General features: G+C 40.2%; 1 protein-coding gene across 5 annotated transcripts in view; it reads right to left on the reverse strand.

Annotated features, from left to right (window-relative positions):
* C15H20orf194 (chromosome 15 C20orf194 homolog) overlaps nt 1-18,186 on the reverse strand; it is a 149,820-nt gene that overhangs the window by 99,862 nt on the left and 31,772 nt on the right. For all 5 annotated transcript variants that reach the window (XR_004345717.1, XM_032604600.1, XM_032604602.1 and 2 more), the window contains exons 4-7: nt 16,776-16,900; nt 15,457-15,553; nt 14,387-14,493; nt 106-183 (exon numbers count right to left, since the gene is read on the reverse strand). Coding sequence is in view for 4 of the 5 variants with exons in the window: in XM_032604600.1 (XP_032460491.1) it covers nt 106-183; nt 14,387-14,493; nt 15,457-15,553; nt 16,776-16,900 (407 nt within the window). In the remaining variant the exon portion in view is untranslated. The remainder of the gene's footprint in view (nt 1-105; nt 184-14,386; nt 14,494-15,456; nt 15,554-16,775; nt 16,901-18,186) is intronic.

Genomic DNA, 18,186 nt, shown 5'->3' on the forward strand with positions numbered 1-18,186 from the left:
TAAAGCAAACTAAAATATATCCTGCGTTTCTACAAGTTAAATACCATTAGTGGATAATTGAGCTGGCTGTAATATTTATAAGTTAAATACAGTATAGCTCCTTACTTCTGAAAGCAAAGTCTCCAGAGACATAGGATCCATCTTGCTGTAGACATTCCATAGATTCAAACTCACATCCTGCAACTGCAACACAAGGGGAAAAACATTGAAATAACTGAGTCAGTATCATTAGGATGATCAGAATTATTTCCTGACATTTAGAAATGACTATCTTGGTAAAAACTCAGTGATTAGAATAATAAATAAAAATTTTATATTATACTAGAACCTATACATATTAATAAATGTGTCCCATTCAAGGAAACTATCTGTTCAGAAACTTTGGTATATCTTCTGAATATCTTCAATGATGGGCATATATATATTTATACACATATACACACAAAAATATTTTGTCTTTGTTTAGAATAAAATTTTAATTAAAATAATACATTCCTATAGTTTTAAAAAATCAAATACTAGTCCTAAAGGCTTGTAATAAAAAAATTTTAATCCCAACTCCAACCTTTCACAAACCTCCACTAGTCTTAATCCTCAGAGGCAACCACTTTCAAGTCTTTTAACATTTTCTTTTTGGTAATTACCTCCATATTTTGATATAAGCTTCTATCACTTTCTTGATTTATCAATTTAGAAATTAAATACTGACTTATGGTACTAAGATGTAGCTCTGCTACGCCTATCCCCATTCTCATACGTTTTCTCACATATACACCTTAACATTATCTAATATCATGACTTTTTTGGTTATACCAGTAGTTATTGTTTATAATATTAAGGATATATATATATAAATATATATATTAAAAAATATATAAAATTTACTGCAGGCCAAGTGCATACCATACTCATATTTGCTTTCTTAAACAAATTTTGTTTTTCCAAGAGCTACCAACAGCTTCATTCTTTTCACTTGTGTAATTTAAAAACTCAATTCTAAAATTTTTTCTACCTTTCCCACTTAATTTGCTAGTATGCTTACACTAGGGTTTCTCAGTAGCAACACTACTGTCATTTTGGGCCAGTTATTCCTTTGTTGTGAGGGGCTGCCCTGTGCATTGCCTTGTGCAAAATCCCTGACCTCTACTCACTAGATGCCTACAACCCATCCCCCAGCCCCGGACCAGGCAAATCAAAAGCATGTCCAAATATTGCCAAGTGACCTGGGGGGAGGGGGAAGAAGGGACAGCGAAATCACCCCAATTGAGAACCACTGGCTTAAAGATATCAGATAATCTATCATTGCTTTTTCTTCTTGCTTCATTCTGGTATGCCTGTTATGTAAGCTTGCTGTGCAACTGCAACTTTCACTATGAGACTTCTCTTTGCTATCATCCTGGTGCTCTCACGAGATGGATCTGATTCCATGGCTTAATTTGTCTCCTGTTCCTTGGTTAACTTGTTTGCTGGAGAACATCCTCCAACAGCTTTCTAAGAAAAGATTAATGGGAGGAAATTTTTTTTAGTTTTAAAATGTCTTTATTCTGTCCTTACGACTAATTTGGCAATCACTGATGCTCTTTCATCCTTCTGTATTCTTTAGTCTCTCTGTGCTTCATCTTGGATAGTTTCTACTGCTATGGCTTCAAATTCACTAATCTTTTCTTTGGCAGAGTCTAATTTAATGTTACTGCCATCCAGTATATTTTTTCATCTTAGATATTGCAATTTTCACTTCTAGAAGTTCAATCTGAGTCTTTTTTATATTTTCTGTTTCTGTTCAACACGTTCAGTCTTTCCTCTAGCTTCTTGAACATATGCAACAGTGAGAATAACTTTTAATGTCCTTGTCTGCTAATTCTAACATTTCTGTCAATGTTAGGTCAATTTTGATGGACTGATTACCTTATTATCAGTCATATTCCCACTTCTTTGTAAACTGATAATCTTTGGATGCCAGACACTGTGAATTTTACCTTGTTGGGTGCTAGATATTTTTGTATTCCTATAAATATTCTTGTGATTTGTTCTGGAATGCAGTTACTTGGAAACAGTTTGATCCTTTCAGTTCTTGCTTTTATAAATTGTTAGGAGGGTCCAGATTGGTGCTCAGACAAGGGCTGATTATTCCCCACAGGAGACAAAACCCTTCTGAGGACTCTATCCAATGCCCCTTGTGAATTATGCATTTTTCGAGTCAAACTGGTGGGAACAGGTACTATTCCCAGCTCTGAGCATGCATCAGGCACTGTTCTGGAATACTTTCAGATATTTTTTTCTTCCTCCACTTTCAGTAGTTACATCACACATGAACACATATATCAACAGGCTGTTGAATGTGGGGGTGGGGAGAAAGAGGAATCTTGGCAGATCTTGGGAGTTCTGTTTTGGAGCAAATATTTCCTCTTTAGTACTCTAGCCGTCTTGGTCTCACCAGACTCTCAGCTGCATCTACTCAGCTCAGGAAGTGCACTGGGATCGACCTGGGTACCCCCTTCCTGTGCCATAGCCTGGAAATTTTCTCAAAGTACAGTTGACCCTTGAATAAGGGGGTTTGGGGAACTGACCCTCTGTGCAGTTGAAAATCCATGTATAACTTATAGTCAGCCCTCTGTAAATGCAATTCTGCATCCATGGATTCCACCAACTGTGGATCGTGTAGTATTATAGTATTTACTACTGAAAAAAATCTGCATGTAAGTGGACCTATGCAGTTCAAACTCCTGTTGTTTAAGGGTCAACTGTAGTAAGCTAGGACATTCTTGGGGCTCACCTTGTTTATTTCTCTCTCTCAGGGCAATCACTATTCCTCATTGCCTGATGTCTAGTGTCTTGACAATCAATGCCTCACATGTTTTGTTTAATGTTTCTTTTGGTTGGGGAAGGAGAGAAATCAAGTTTCTGTTGTCTTATTGCATAAGACTTATTTTTTCTGATTTTTATGATATTCTTTAATCCTCAATGTTCAAAAAAGGCATAGACAGATTTAAGGTTTTTCTACTTTCACTGATGCTTGCTAAAAGCTTTTATTTCTCTTTATCACTGGAAATGTTTACTTTTTTTTTTTTAAATCTCCTCCCTTCTGATATCTCTGCTCTATTTTTCTAGAACTCCTACTTAATGGCTATCAAACCTCATGGATAAGTTCTCTATGACTTTTAAGTTTTTTCTCATATTTTCTACCTCTTTTATTTCTAAACTTTCATATTTTGAGATTTTCCTAACTTTACCTCCCAACTTCTGTTAATTTTATCAATTATCATTTTCCAGAGCTCATATTTTCCTTATATTCATTTATCACAAAATAACACTTATTCTAATAAGTCACCAAATCTTACATTTCTCTGGGCATCCTAAGGAGAGTTTTGTATCTTAACTTTTCCTCTATATCATAAATTATCTTTGGTCTTAATCAATCAGAGTTTTTAAAAAATCTTGATCTTTTTCTTTCAAGTTACAGGTATTTAATCAAATGTGTGGTGAGCTTCACTGCCTGTTTATATTTTCAAATGAAAAGGCTGATTGGACGCTTTCTGCTCTCAGCAGAACTTGTCAACTACCAGGAAGTTTTATAGGGAGAGTAGACAGGCAGGAGGCAGTTATTATAGGATCTCTACTCCCTCATATTCTAAGTGTGAAAGTGTAGATAGAGAGCTTTACTCTCAGCCATCAAAAGCTACGCTACCCAATGAGTTCTCTTTGTTTTGTTTTTCAGTTTCTATAGAGAAACCCCACCCATCCACTCACCTTGTTCCTTGTTTTTCCTAGTGTGGAGGTGGCAGTTGGTAAATGTCCGGTTGTTTATCACTTGGGAGGTGGGGAGGACGACACAGACTACTACATAACCTTCAGTTAATTCATTTTTGATGCCACCTATTTCCATTCTCTATCCTCCATTTTATTACCTTCTTCCTCACTGATTTAGCCTACTTGGCTCCTTCCTCTGTACTGTGGAACAGGTTTACAGGTGTGTCAACTAATTAGATTTTTGAGGTACTGAATTGATTTCTATTTTTAAAATTTATTTATTTATATTGAAGTATAGTTGATGTGTAAAATCATATAAGTTGCAAGTATACAATATAGTGATTCACAATTTTTAAAGCTTATACTGTGTTTATAGCTATTATAAAATATTGGCTATATTCCCTGTGCTGTACAATATATCCTTGTACCTTATTTTATACATAATAGTTTGTACCTCTTATTCCCCTACCCCTAATATTGCTCCTCCCCACTTCCCTCTCCCCACTGGTAACGACTAGTTAGTTCTTTATATCTGCGAGTCTATTTCTTTTTCATTTTATTCACTAGTTTGTATTTTTTTAGATTCCACATAAAATATCATATTTGTGTTTCTCTGACTTATTTCACTTAGCATACCATCCAAATCCATCCATGTTGTTGCAAATGGCAAGTTTTCATTCTTTTTTTATGGCTGAGCAGTATTCCATTGTATATATATACACCATATCTTCTTTATCCATTCATCTACTGATGAACACTTAGGTTGCGTCCATATATTGGCAACTGTAAATAATGTTGCTGTGAACACTGGGGTGCATGTATCTTGTTGAGTTACGAGTTTTGGGGTTTTTTTTTTTGAATGTATACCCAGGAGTGGAATTGCTGGGATATAAGATAGTTATATTTTTAGTTTTTTGAGGAACCTCCATACTGTTTTCCACAGTGGCTCTACCAATTTACATTTCCACCAACAGTGTATGATGGCTTCCCTTTTCTCCATATCCTTACCAACATTTATTTGTGTTCTTTTCGATGACAGTCATTCTGACAAATGTGAGGTGATATCTCATTGTGGTTTTGAGTTGCATTTCCCTGATGATAGTGATGTTGAGCATCTTTTCACATGCCTGTTGGCCATCTGCATGTCTTCTTTGGAGAAATGTCTGTTTAGGACTTCTGCCCATTTTTTGATTGGGTTGTTTTTTGGATGTGGAGTTGTATGAGCTTTTTATATATTCTGGATAGTAATTCTTATCAGTTGTATCATTTGCAAATATCTTCTCCCATTCAGTAGGCTGTCTTCATTTTGTTGACGGTTTCCTTTGCTGTGCGAAAGCTTTTAAGTTTAATCAGGTCTGACTTGTTTATTTTTAATTTGTTTATTTTATTTGCATCAGGAGGCAGATCCAAAAAACTATTGCTACAATTTATGTCAGAGTGTTCTGCCTAGGTTTTCCTCTAGTTTTATGGTTTCCAGCCTTACACTTCGGTCTTTAATCCACTTTGAGTTTATTTTTGTATATGGTGTTAGACAATGTTCTAATTTCATTCTTTTACATGTAGCTGTCTGGTTTTCCCAGCACCGCTTATTGGAGACTGTCTTCTCTCCATTGTATATTCTTGCCTCTTTTGTTGTAGATTAATTGACCATAAGTGCATGGGTTTATTGCTGGGCTCTCTATTCTGTTCCATTGATCTATGTGCCTGTGTGCCAGTACCATACTGCTGTTATTACTGCAGCTTTGTAGTATAGTCTAAAGTCAGGGACTGCGATTCCTCCAGCTCTGTTCTTCTTCTTTCTCAAGACTGTTTTGGCTCTTTGGGGTCTTTTGTGTTTCCATACAAATTTTAAAATTATTTGCTCTAGTTCCATGAAAAATGCCATTGGTATTTTGATAGGGATTGAACCAAATCTGTAGATTGCCTCAGGTAGTATGGTCATTTTAACAATATTACTTCTTCCAATCCAAGACCACGGTATATATCTTTCCATTTGTGTCATCTTTAATTTCTTTCATCAGTGTCATACAGTTTTCTGAGAATAGGTCTTTTACCTCTTTAGGCAGATTTATTCCTAGGTATTTTATTCTTTTTGATGCAATGGTAGATGGGATTGTTTCCTTAATTTCTCTTTGTGATAGTTCATTGTTAGTGTATAGAAATGCAACAGATTTCTGTATATTAATTTTATAACCTGCAACTTCACCAAATTCATTGATGAGCTCTAGCAGTTTTCTGGTAGTGTCTTTAGGATTTTCTATGTATAGTATTATGTCATCCACAAACAGTGAAAGCTTTACTTCTTCCTTTCCAATTTGGATTCCTTTTCTGTCATAAATTGCTTTTATTATGTTGAGGTATGCTCTCTCTATGCCCACTTTTTGGAGGGTTTTTAATCATAAATGGGTATTGAATTTTGCCTTTTCTGCATCTGTTGAGATGATCATATGGTTTTTAGTCTTCAACTTGTTAATGTGATGTATCACACTGATTGATCTGCAGATACTGCAAATTTCCATTGATAGATCCCACTTGATCATGATGTATGATCCTTTTAATGTGCTGTTGGATTCAGTTGATGATTTTGTTGACGATTTTTGCATCTATGCTCATCAGTGATACTGGCCTGTTGTTTTCTTTTTTTATGGTATCTTAGTCTGGTTTTGGTATCAGGTGATGTTGGCCTCAAAGAATGATTTTGGAAGTGTTCCTTCTCTGCAGTTTTCTGGAACAGTTTCAGAAGGACAGGTGTTAATTCTTCTCTAAATGTTTGGTAGAACTCACCTGTAAAGCCATCTGGTCCTGGACTATTGTTTTCTGGGAGTGTTTTTGTTTTGTTTTGTTTTTTGTTTTTGATTCAATTTTAGTACTGGTAATTGGTCTGTTCATATTTTTTATTTCTTCCTGGTTCAGTCTTGGGAGATTGTACCTTTTTAAGAATTGGTCTATTTCTTCTAGTTTGTCCATTTTATTGATGTATAGTTGCTCGTAGTGGTCTCTTATGATCCTTTGTATTCCTGTGGTGTCAGCTGTAACTTCTCCTTTTTCATTTCTGGTATTATTGATTTAGGCTCTCTCCCTTTTTTCTTTACGCGGCTGGCTAAAGACTCATCAATTTTATCTTTTCAGAGAACCAGCTTTTAGTTTCATCTATTTTTTAAAAAAATCTCTATTTCATTTATTTCTGCCATCTTTATGACTTTTTCCCTTCCACTAACTTTGGGTTTTGTTTGTTCTTCTTTCTCTAGCTCCTTTAGGTGTAAGGTTAGGTTGTTTATTTGAGATTTTTCTTGTTTCCTAAGGTAAGCTTGTATTGCTATAAACTTCCCCCTTAGAACTGCTTTTGCTGTGTCCCATAGGTTTTGGATCATCATGTTTTCATTTTCATTTGTCTCTAGGTAATTTTTTATTTCCTTTTTGATTTCTTCAGTGATCCATTCGTTGTTTAGTAGCATATTGTTAACCCTCCATGTGTTTTGTGGTTTTTGCAGTTTTTTTCCTTGTAGTTGGTTTCTAGTCAGTGTTGTGGTTGGAAAAGATGCTTGATATGATTTCAATTTTTAAAAAATGTACCAAGGCTTGTTTTGTGGCCTAGTATGTGACCTATCCTGGAGAATGTTCCATGGGCACTTGAAAAGAATGTGTATTCTGCTGCTTTGGGATGGAATGCTCTATATCAATTAAGTCTATTTGGTCTAATGTGTCATTTAAGGCCAATGCTTCCTTACTAATTTTCTGTCTGGATGATCTGTCCATTGATGTAAACGGGGTGTTAAAGTCCTCTACTGTTATTGTGTTACTGTTGATTTCTCCCTTTATGTCCATTAATATTTGCTTTATGTATTTAGGTGCTCCTATGTTGGGTGCGTATATATTTATAATTGTTATATCTTCTCCTTGGATTGATTCCTTGATTATTATGTAGTGTCCTTCTTTGTCTCTTATAACAGCCTTTATTTTATGGTCTATTTTGTCTGATATAAGTATTGCTACCCTGGCTTTCTGTTAATTTCCATTTGCATGGAATACCTTTATCCATCCCCTCACTTTCAGTCTGTGTGTGTCTTTAGACCTGAAGTGAAGCCTCTTGTAGTCAGCATATACAAAGGTCTTGTTTTTGTATCCATTCAGCTACTCTGTGTCTTCTGATTGGAGCAGTCAGTCCATTTAAATTTTAGGTAATTATTGATATATATGTTCTTATTGCCATTTTGTTAATTGTTTTGGGGTTGCTTTTGTAGGTCTTTTTTCCCCTTTTCCTTCTTTTGTTCTCTTGTGATTATCTTTAGTGTTTTGTGTGGATTTTTCTTTTTTGTGTATACCTATTACAGTCTTTTGGTTTGTGGTTACCATGAGGTTTTTATATAGCGATCTATATACATACTTGATTGTTTAAAGTTGTTGATCTCTTAATTTCAAATGCATTTTAACAATCCCACAGTTTGCACTCTCCTCCCCTCACTATGACTGTTTTTGATATCTGTTGGGAAAATTAATAAAGTAGTCTTGTTCAGGCTTCAGATGCAGAAGCAGGCCTCTGACTGACCTGTGACCCAGCCTGGACTGCACGCTTGCTTGCACACCTAACAATGCTGCTAGCAAGGCAAGCAGCACTCACAATAAGAAAGGGAGTGGGTCTTGGAATTTCTTGAGCCCCGGGGACCTGGCCAGTCCCCTGGGGTCTGGAAAATCTTGTGACCCACATGGTGAAACAAACAGCATTGCTAAAGTAAATCCAGAGCTGCATTTTGGCATGCAAACTGATTATCAGTTTGTGGCCTGGAATTACAAAGGGAAGCCCCTGGAACTCTGATCTGAAGTCTCACCCATGGGGTGGAGGCACCACCCAGGACCCTTCCCAACTGGGGCTCCAGACTGGTGTTACTCAGGACTTCCCAGCTGCTGTTTGGATCTGGAAGTAGGTGTTGGCCCAATTCCGTGATGTATATATACCGTGTTATGTTTCTCTAATATTCTTATTCCTTTCCTTCTAATGATTGTATATTAAAATTAAGCTAAATCATCTTTCATTAAAGGATTAAAGCTGTTTATTTGTGTGAAACAAGTGGTTATTTTGCCAGTGAATCCAACAAACCTTAAAACAGAAAGCAGGCTTTCGGCAAAACACCACCACATTTTACATCTAATTCTTCTGTGTATCCCTTAAGTGCTTATTGTGTATATTTGTGGATACTGTGGATTTTACTACTTTTGCCTTTTCACCTTTCTACTAGGTTTGTGCATGGATGATTTCCTATCTTTACTGTATGTTTTCCTTTACTGATGAGCTTTTTCATTTCATAATTTTCATGTTTCTAGTTGTGGCCTTTTCTTTTTCACCTAGAGAAGTTCCTTTAACATTGGTTGTAAAGCTGGTTTGGTGGTGAACTCTTTTAGCTTTTGCTTGTCTATAAAGCTTTTGCTCTCATCAACAAATATGCATGAGAGCCTTACTGAGTAGTGCATTTGTGCTTGTAGGTTTTTCCCTTTTGTCACTTTAAATTTATCATGGTACTCCCTTCTGGCCTGCAGAGTTTCTGCTGAAAAATCAGCTCACAGCCTTATGGGAGTTCCCTTGTATGTTATTTGTTCCTTTTGTCTTGCCTCTTTTAATATTCTCTCTTTAATTTTTGCCATTTTAATTATAACGTGTCTTGGTGTGTTCCTCTTTGGGTTAATCCTTTATGGGACTCTGCATTTCCTGGATGTGAATAACTGTAACCTATTCCAGGTTAGGGAAGTTTTCAGCTATTATGTCTTCAAGTATGTTCTTAGCACCTTTCTCTCTTCTCCTTCTAAGACCCCTATAATGCAAATATTAGTGCGCTTGATGTTGTCCCAGAGGTCTGTTACACTGTCCTCATTTCATTCTTTTTTCTGTTCAGCATCAGTGATTTCCACTACTTTGTCTTCCAGCTCACTGATTCATTCTTCTGTATCATTTAATATACTGATGATTCCTTCTAATGTATTTTTCATTTCCGTTATTGTATTCTTCATCTCTAGCTGTTCTTTATATTTTCAAACTCTTTGTTAAAAACTTCTAATTTCTTGCTCTGTGCATCCATTCTTCACCCACATTCTTTTTTTTTTTTTAATTTATTTTTTTGGTTGTGTTGGGTCTTCGTTGCCGCACGTGGGCTTTCTTTAGTTGTGGCGAGTGAGGGCTACTCTTCGTTGCGGTGCGCAGGCTTCTCATTGTGGTGGCTTCTCTTGTCGAGGAGCACGGGCTCTAGGTGCATGGGCTTCAGCAGTTGTGGCACGCGGGCTTCAGTAGTTGTGGCTCGTGGGCTCTAGAGCACAGGCTCAGTAGCTGTGGCCCATGGGCTTAGATGCTCCGTGGCATGTGGGATCTTCCTGGACCGGGGATCGAACCCATGTCCCCTGCATTGGCAGGAGGATTCTTAACCACTGAGCCATCAGGGAAGCCCCACCCACATTCTTTGTCATCTTTATGATCACTACCCTGCACTCTTTCTTGGGAAGATTGCCTTTTTCACTTCACTTAATTCATCTTCTGGGGTTTTATCTAATTCCTTTGACTGGAACATGTTCCTCTGTCCCCTCATTTTGCCTAAGTTGCTGTTTGTATTTTTATTTATCTGGTAGGTTAATTATGTTTCCCAACTTTGGAGAAGTGGTCTTCTGTAGGAGACATCCTATGCATCCCGGCAGTGCACCCCCCCTTGTCACCCAAGCTATATGCTCTAGGGGTTCTCCCATGAGGGCTGTGTGGGTCCTTCTTTTGTAGAGGGCTATTTGGGTGATGTGGTAGGCTTTGTTGGTGCCTGGTCCAGTTGGTTGCCAGGCCCTGCCTTGTGCAGAGGCTGCCAGCTGCTGGTTGGTGGGGCTGGAAAACCTCAGGGAGCCCCAGGACTAGTGCTGGCTCACTGCTAGGCAGAGTCAGGGTCCAGAAGACTCCAGGGTTGTTGCCTGTCCACTGGTGGGTGAAGCCAGGTCCTGGAGTTAGTACCAGACACCTGGCAGGCAGACCTGGGTCTTGGAGTCTGGTTTCTAGGCCTAGGGATCCCAGAGCTGGTGTCAGATCACTGTTGTGTGTGTGTGTGTGTGTGTGTGTGTGTCCTGACAGAGTTGGGTTTGGGGTCCAGGGTGTCCTGAAGCTTGTATTTGGCTGCTAGTGGGCAGGGGGCCGGGGCCAAAGTGCTCTCAGGGCAGGGTCTGGCCTGCTTTGGGCAGGCTGGATTCACAGGCTGTGGGAGTCTGGTTTTCTTGCAGCTGGTGTCTGCCCCTTGGTTGGTGAGACTGGTCCAAAGGCTGCAGCAGGCTTCTGGGAGGGTAGGGCTGGGGCCCAGAGGATTCTGGGACTGGTGCCTTCCCACAGGTAGGTGGAGCTGTGTCTAGAGGCAGCTGTGGGTTCAGGAAGTCTTCAGGCAGCCAGCCTGCTGATGGGTGCGGCTGTTCCCCTGCCTGGTTAGTTTGGCCTGAGGCATCCCAGCACTGGCCCCTACAGGCAACTGAAGCCAGGTCTTGGTGCTAATGAGCTAGAGGGAGGATTCCACAATGGCAAGCACTAGCATCAGTGTCCACGTGATAGAAGGGAGCTCCCAAGGAATGGCTGCCATCAGCGTCTATGTCCCCAGGGTGAGCTGCAGTTGCCTCTTGCCTCTCTGGGAGACTCCCCAAGACCAGCAGGTAAGCCTGGCCTGGGGTCCTATCAAATTACTGCTTTTGCCCTGAGTCCCAGGGCGTGTGATATTTTGTGCACGCCCTTTAAGAATGAAGTCTCTGTTTCCCCCAGTCCTGTGGGACTCCTGATATTAAGCCCTGCTGGCCTTAAAAGTCAAATGCTCTGGGAGCTCAGTTTCCCAGTGCAGGGCCCCCAGGCTGGGGAGCCCAATGTGGGGCTCAGAACTCTCACTGCTGTGGGAGAACCTCTGCAATGTAATTATCCTCCAGTTGTGGGTCACCCACCTGGGGGAAAAGGAACTGACTATATTGCAAGTCTGCCCTTCCTACCTGTCTTGTTGTGGTTCGTTCCTTATGTCTTTAGTTGTAGAAGGTCTTTTCTGGTAGGTTGTGGTCTTTTTTCATCGATGGTTGCTCTCCAAATAATTCTGATTTTGGTGTGCTTGTGACAGGAGGTGGGCTCAGGGTCTTTCTACTCTGCCATTTGGCCAATCTCCCTGATTTCTATTTTGAAATTCAAATCTTAATTCTACTAATGAATTTGGAGACATAACAATATTTCCTCATGTCATCCACCTCCCTTTTTAATTCTGCTTGCTCTACCTATCTCATTTCTCGTTTTACAAACTGCATTCTTAAAAAGTACAAAGAGATATTTTTCTCAATTTTTATTTTATTTCCTGGAGAAAATATTTTTTAAAAGCATGCCAATCTATCCCTGCATCTAATATGCTGTGGACTCTTTCTTACCTTTTGAATTTTTTCATAGGGTTTATCCTACCTTTCAGTACAAAAATCTTATGTTTGTCCATAAAAAGATGAATGAATGTTTACTCTGTAGTTATTCTCACTATTCAGAGGATTATTTTAGAATCCTCCCCTTGGGGAGCTAGTTAATGTAAATTTACATTACCAGGTCATACAGTTCCAGCAGCTGGAGAGTAAGAAGGAAGTTGGAGGCAGGGAAAGCCCTAGCAGAGGAACTTCCCTGTACTGCTTCCAGGAAGAAAGAGTTCCCTATATCCATAACTTAGTTTGGCTCAGCCTAAATACCAAGTAAATGCTATGTGGGTCTGGCTTCCTTTCTCATGCTGGCACCTACCACATCAGGGATGAAAACATCCTCTGAATTAAGGATTTTCTTCTGGGTATGAGCATGTAATAAAAAAGAAATTTGAAAAATTAAGATGTAAGTATCCGTAGTTCTCCTCCTAGCTTTCAAAGAAGGCAAGAACTTTTCTGGCTCAGGCAGTTATCAGGCCTTTAATATGTGAATCAGAGAGAAGTACAGTATAATGGCAGAGCTGATCAGTAGGCCAAACTACTCCATACCTTAAACGACCAGGAAGGACAGGGTAAGGAAGAGAAGTGAGGTCAAGGGAAATGAGATGGAGACGAAAGGAAAGTATCTGAGAGAATGAAAATTAGTGGCTACAGAGAAGGGCAGGATCTGAAGAAAGGGATCCTTGAGAGAAGACTTATAGTAGTAACTCTTACAATATGATGTGTGCTGTTTCCTCCTCACTGCCCATCCCATCCCCTAAAAACACCACCCTACAGGAAAAATCTACATTACCTGGATTTGACTTCATGGTATGATGCACCTTAAGGCAGAAGCCAGAGGCCTGCCCCATTTGAGCTGCATGAATTGTACAGCCTCCTAGTGCACTGCTTTCTAATTCTAATCTAGTGGCAGTCCAGGGGTTAGGAGCACAGGCTCTGAAGCCAGACTCTCTTGACTGGGCCCTAGCCCTGCCACTCACAGGCTACTAGCTCTGTGACTTTGAGAAATTCATTTAAACTTTCCAAAAAATAGGGATGGTAATAGTACCTACTTCGGAGGGGTATTGTAAGAATTAAAGTTAATTCATGCAAAATGCTTAGAACAGTGCCTGGCGTATACGAGACAGTATAAATGCCTAGTTTATACAATTAATTAAAAATAAACATTACCATTATCACTAAAAATTTTAAGTTTCCTCTCTACCTCCTATGGCTTGCCTCCTTTCAAGCCCCTCTTCTTCTAAATTAGAGGGCATTAGGTGCTATCAGGGGCAGCTCCCACAGCCTTGTTGATGTTCTGCTACCTGTGGTCAATGTGAGAAAACTGGTTTGGAGCAAGAAGAGTAGGGCTGATGTGGTGTGTGTCTCTTCATCCCTACAGCCCACGTTCCTCTACATTACAGGGTTTGCCAGGTGAGCCTCCAAACATTTCTTAGGGACACTGCTACTTCTCAGAAGGGGGTAGGACTTAGCCCTGGGTCTTGCTTCCAAAGGTCTCACTTACTTCTATCCCTAAGAGTATGTCCCCATTTCTAGCATGTCAATGTTCCCTCTCCCTGGTTTCCTGTACTGGGGGCAGGTCATTTCAGTGCAGATCCTATGGAGGCAGGTGGATACCAGGTCATCCTCCCTAATATGTACCCTGGATGATCCCCTCTCCCAGTCTCATTCATTAATTCACTTAACAAATATTTATTGGTCATCTAGATGCAAAGGATACTGAAATAAAAGATACTGTTCTTACCATAAAATCTAACCCTTTTATTCCTCTAGTACACAGTACTTATACAAAATTCTCATTGCTCCTTTCATTGCTCTTGAACAGTTAAATTATACGAACTTCTGAGCTACAAACAACAAGAATGCTTTTGTTCTCAAGGAGCTTCTAATCCAGAGATCAGGGGTGGGTGAATGGGTGAGTGGGTGTGACAAATATGGGTGACATAGGAGTCAGCCTAGGGTGCTACAGTGAACTTAGAATGGGGAAAGGAGAGGAAGGAGGACAGAGAGGAACTCCAAGAATAAAGGGCACAGGAGCTCAGTTTGGGGACTAGCCTTAAATAGCAACTATTTTCCATTTCTTTTAACTTGCTCCATGCCCTTTGGAGTCACTGCCAGCTTTTCAGAGTGTTATACACCTACATTGTGGGCCTTCATAAAAACAGCCCAGTGGTAGACAAAAACCAGGCACACTGCTTTTCATACATACCTCGTATTTCATGGTAAAAAATCCATCCCCTCCAATGCCCTCAAGTGCAAAGGCCTGTACAATTGGCCATTTCTCCACTACAAACATATCAAATATCTGCAAGTGACCTAGAGGAATCAAGTACAACATGTATCAAATACCGTCCTGGATATAGCAGTCTAAACCTGATCTAATGTGGTCATTAGACATCATTTCTCACAAGTTCACCACAGCCTCATCAAGCAAAATAAAACTGAAACAGATACACAAACAAGTTACAAAAATTCAGATTTCTCTACAGTATTTTTTCACATTCTGGTTTCCTAAGTAAGTAAATAAATAAATAAATAGTGGCCTACTACATCTGACTTGTGTCACTAAGTGGATATATTTATTAATAGACAAATTTATTAAAACTTGGCTCCTTTCCCTTAAGAAACACAGCTAACCAACTTCCTCAAGGGAAAATTACCAAATCAAAATTTTTCTTTTCTTATAACAACAAGCTTCAATGTGCAAAGTTTTTTTTTTTTTCATAAATAAGATACAAGCACTGCTAAGCTTGTTCATTTTTTCCCTCTGTTTTCACACTTTTTTTTCTCGGCCATGCCGTGTTGGCACGTGGGATCTTAGTTCCCAGACCAGGGATCGAACCTGTGCCCCCTGCACTGGAAGCACAGAGTCTTAACCACTGGACCACCAGGGAAGTCCCCTACACATTATTTTTGAGTCTCACTGTCAGCATATTTTTAACAGCTACCCAAATTACTATTTCTTATTAGCAAGAGGCCCCATATCTACACTTCAAGTATAATAAGTGGTATAGCATAGATGGCAACTATGGTAAATCCCTTATCAGTTCTTCTGACTGCTGCTGGTAGCATGCTGTGTTGCTGCAGAAACTTCAGTTATGAATACAAGCTTGCATAGGAAAGTTCCCAAATTTCATTCTGCTTGATCCTCTTTGCCTTTAGTGAAAACAGATCAACAGGTTTCCCAGCTGAATGCCTCCACTGAAAGGAGAAGTAAGGACATTCGACTCACACACCATCCCAGCAAGGTTCTAAAATGACTGACTGTCAGATACGCACCTTGGGAGCTGTAAGGAATGCCAATTCTACTACAGTCTCGAACCATGTCCACAAAACTGGCAATTTTAAATTCTTCTGCAGCTTCCTCATCTTCATACTAAAGAAGGAAATAGAAAGGGAACACGCTCTAATGAGACATCATACAAAATTCCATATTTTCTGTGCATTTTTATTAGTTGTCCCAAATGTCCCAAGAGGGTTTTTTTGTTTGTTTTGTTTTGCTTGGCCGCATTGCGTGGCTTGCGGGATCTTAGTTCCCTGACTAGGGACTGAACCCATTCCTCGGCAGTAAAAGCACAGAGTCCTAACCACTGGAACGCTAGGGAATTCCCATCAAGAGGGTATTTTTTTTTTTTTTTTCGGTACGCGGGCCTCTCACTGCTGTGGCCTCTCCCATTGCGGAGCACAGGCTCCGGACGTGCAGGCCCAGCGGCCATAGCTCACGGGCCCAGCCGCTCCGCGGCACGCGGGATCCTCCCGAACCGGGGCACGAACCCACGTCCCCTGCATCGGCAGGCGGACTGCCAACCACTGCACCACCAGGGAAGCCCAAGAGGGTATTTTTAAAGGCAGCTTTCAGTATTTGCTGGTCAGAAACACGTCATTCCCTTACCTTACACCACATACAAAAATCAACTCAAAATGGATCAGAGACCTAAATGCAAGAGATAAAACTTGCCCTCAAAAGTCCCCCAAATGCTCATATGGCAAGAAACGTTCTGGACCTACACTGGGTCACAATTTCCACGAAATCCTAAATCTTAAGTCCCAATTTGATTTCTAGCCAAATCTTGAAAAGGGTCTAAAGGGAAATAGAAACAAATACCAAGAAATCCAAACATGGAAATGTCACAGAGCTTATCAAATTCTCCTGGGGCAGTTGCTAGGCCCGAGAGAATGGACCCAGGCCGGGGATAAAGAAGCAGGGTAGGAAGGCAGGTTCACAAGCCCACTATTAGGTCCCAATTTTAATAGTCCTTTTTGTCTCTTTCAGGAGTATAATTTATTGCTAGGGTAGCCTCATAATGAAATATGAAAAGTTCCACTAAAAAAAATAACTTTTTTTTGTGTAAACACATTTCACAAATTTTTATTTTTTGGGGGGGCCATGTTGCGCGGCATGTGGGATCTTAGTTCCACAACCAGGGATCAAACCCATGCCCCCTGCAGTGGAAGCTTGGAGTCCTAACCACTGGACCACCAGGGAACTCCCCAATTTGATTTCTTTAAGGACCTCCTGTTCCCATTCTATCAATACATTTTCCTGAACGAATATCCTCAGAGTGTCTCTAAGCGCCTATTTTATCGTTTCTCCTCACCTCATTTTCGGTCATGCAGTGGAAATGCAGATTTCTCCAATGTGCCACATAGGGTAAAAGATAGCGATAATTTATAGGATTACAGTACAGATGGACACTATCTGATTTAATCAATATAATCACATCTGTAAGAAAAACAAAATTAAAACACAAGATTGTCAAAGGCATTTCCTTTACACATCTTCCGCCCACATAATCAGTAAAACCATTAAAACTACAGAAACAATGTAACAAAACTCTAAACTGAAAATTCTTTAATTAGGCAACGTGCTTCAAAGTGACTAGAGAACACTCAAGTGTGGACAGCAAGCATTTCCTCATCCCCATGCTATGCTTCCACTACTGTGGCCCTCTGGTTGTGGTAGAAAAGTCAAAAGAACAGCCTTCAGGGTGTTTCACAAAGTTCAACACAGCAAAATTTGTTGTACCAAACTCAACTGTGTACTTCGCTGTGGAGATAGATAGTAATTGGAAACTCTACAGGTAAAAGCCACTGAGGCAGGAAAACAGCACCAAATATGGCCAGTGACTGGTTCTCCTGCAGACATCAGTGTATAAAGCTCTTGGCTGCTGGCTCACCTGGCTCAAGGCAAATCGTGGGCCCGAGGATACCCTTTGCCTTGCAACCTGGGAAGGGTTATTGTATACAGATGTAAACTCTGTACACAGGAAAGGCTGAGAGGAAGGAAGTAGAGGCACGTGATCAGCAGCTCACAGATTTAGGGAATAACCATCGATGCTGGTGGGTCAAATAAATAAAGCAATCCCAAAGGTGCAAATAAAACCAAGTAAACGAACAAACAAGTCATGGAATGGGGCAGGAATATTAAAAGAGTTTGAACACTGAGAAAGAAAGCAGTCCTTCTTTTCCAGAAGAAAAGCAGAGGCTCCATTCTACGGCTCCTCAGAAACCAAAGTCATTAGGCCTCTTTCTAACAAGATGACACTAGGGAAGGGGCTAGAGGAGATGGCTGGAAGTGAGAGAGGAGCGTGGGGGCAGGAAGCAACTGAGGCAGCAGGTTTAGGGCAATGCCAACACAGTAACACAGTGTGACGGACCATAATCTACAAAAACATAAGCCCAGTGAATACTGATCTCAGCTGACTGCACAGCTGGGTGGCCCCATGAAATAAAGCTCCATGATGGTGGCCTTTTAAGCCACTCTGAGCTCCACACCTGGTCAGACCCTAGGTGTTCTAGGCAACACAGTATGGAGCAGGCTCTTCACTGCTGACTCTCAGCTAAGTGCTAGAGTTAAAAGGTAGCAAGGGATGGGAAAGAAGCCCCGTCTCATTCTGCTGGGAGACCCACCCTGAATCACCTGTAGGTCACCTACTCAATAGTGAGAGTTTGATGTCACTGAGGGCTTCCTGTATAGACTGTACTCTATACTAATGTGTAACATACTTC

The sequence above is a fragment of the Phocoena sinus genome, chromosome 15 (assembly GCF_008692025.1).
Source record: "Phocoena sinus isolate mPhoSin1 chromosome 15, mPhoSin1.pri, whole genome shotgun sequence".
In the NCBI taxonomy this organism is placed as follows: Eukaryota; Metazoa; Chordata; class Mammalia; order Artiodactyla; family Phocoenidae; genus Phocoena; species Phocoena sinus.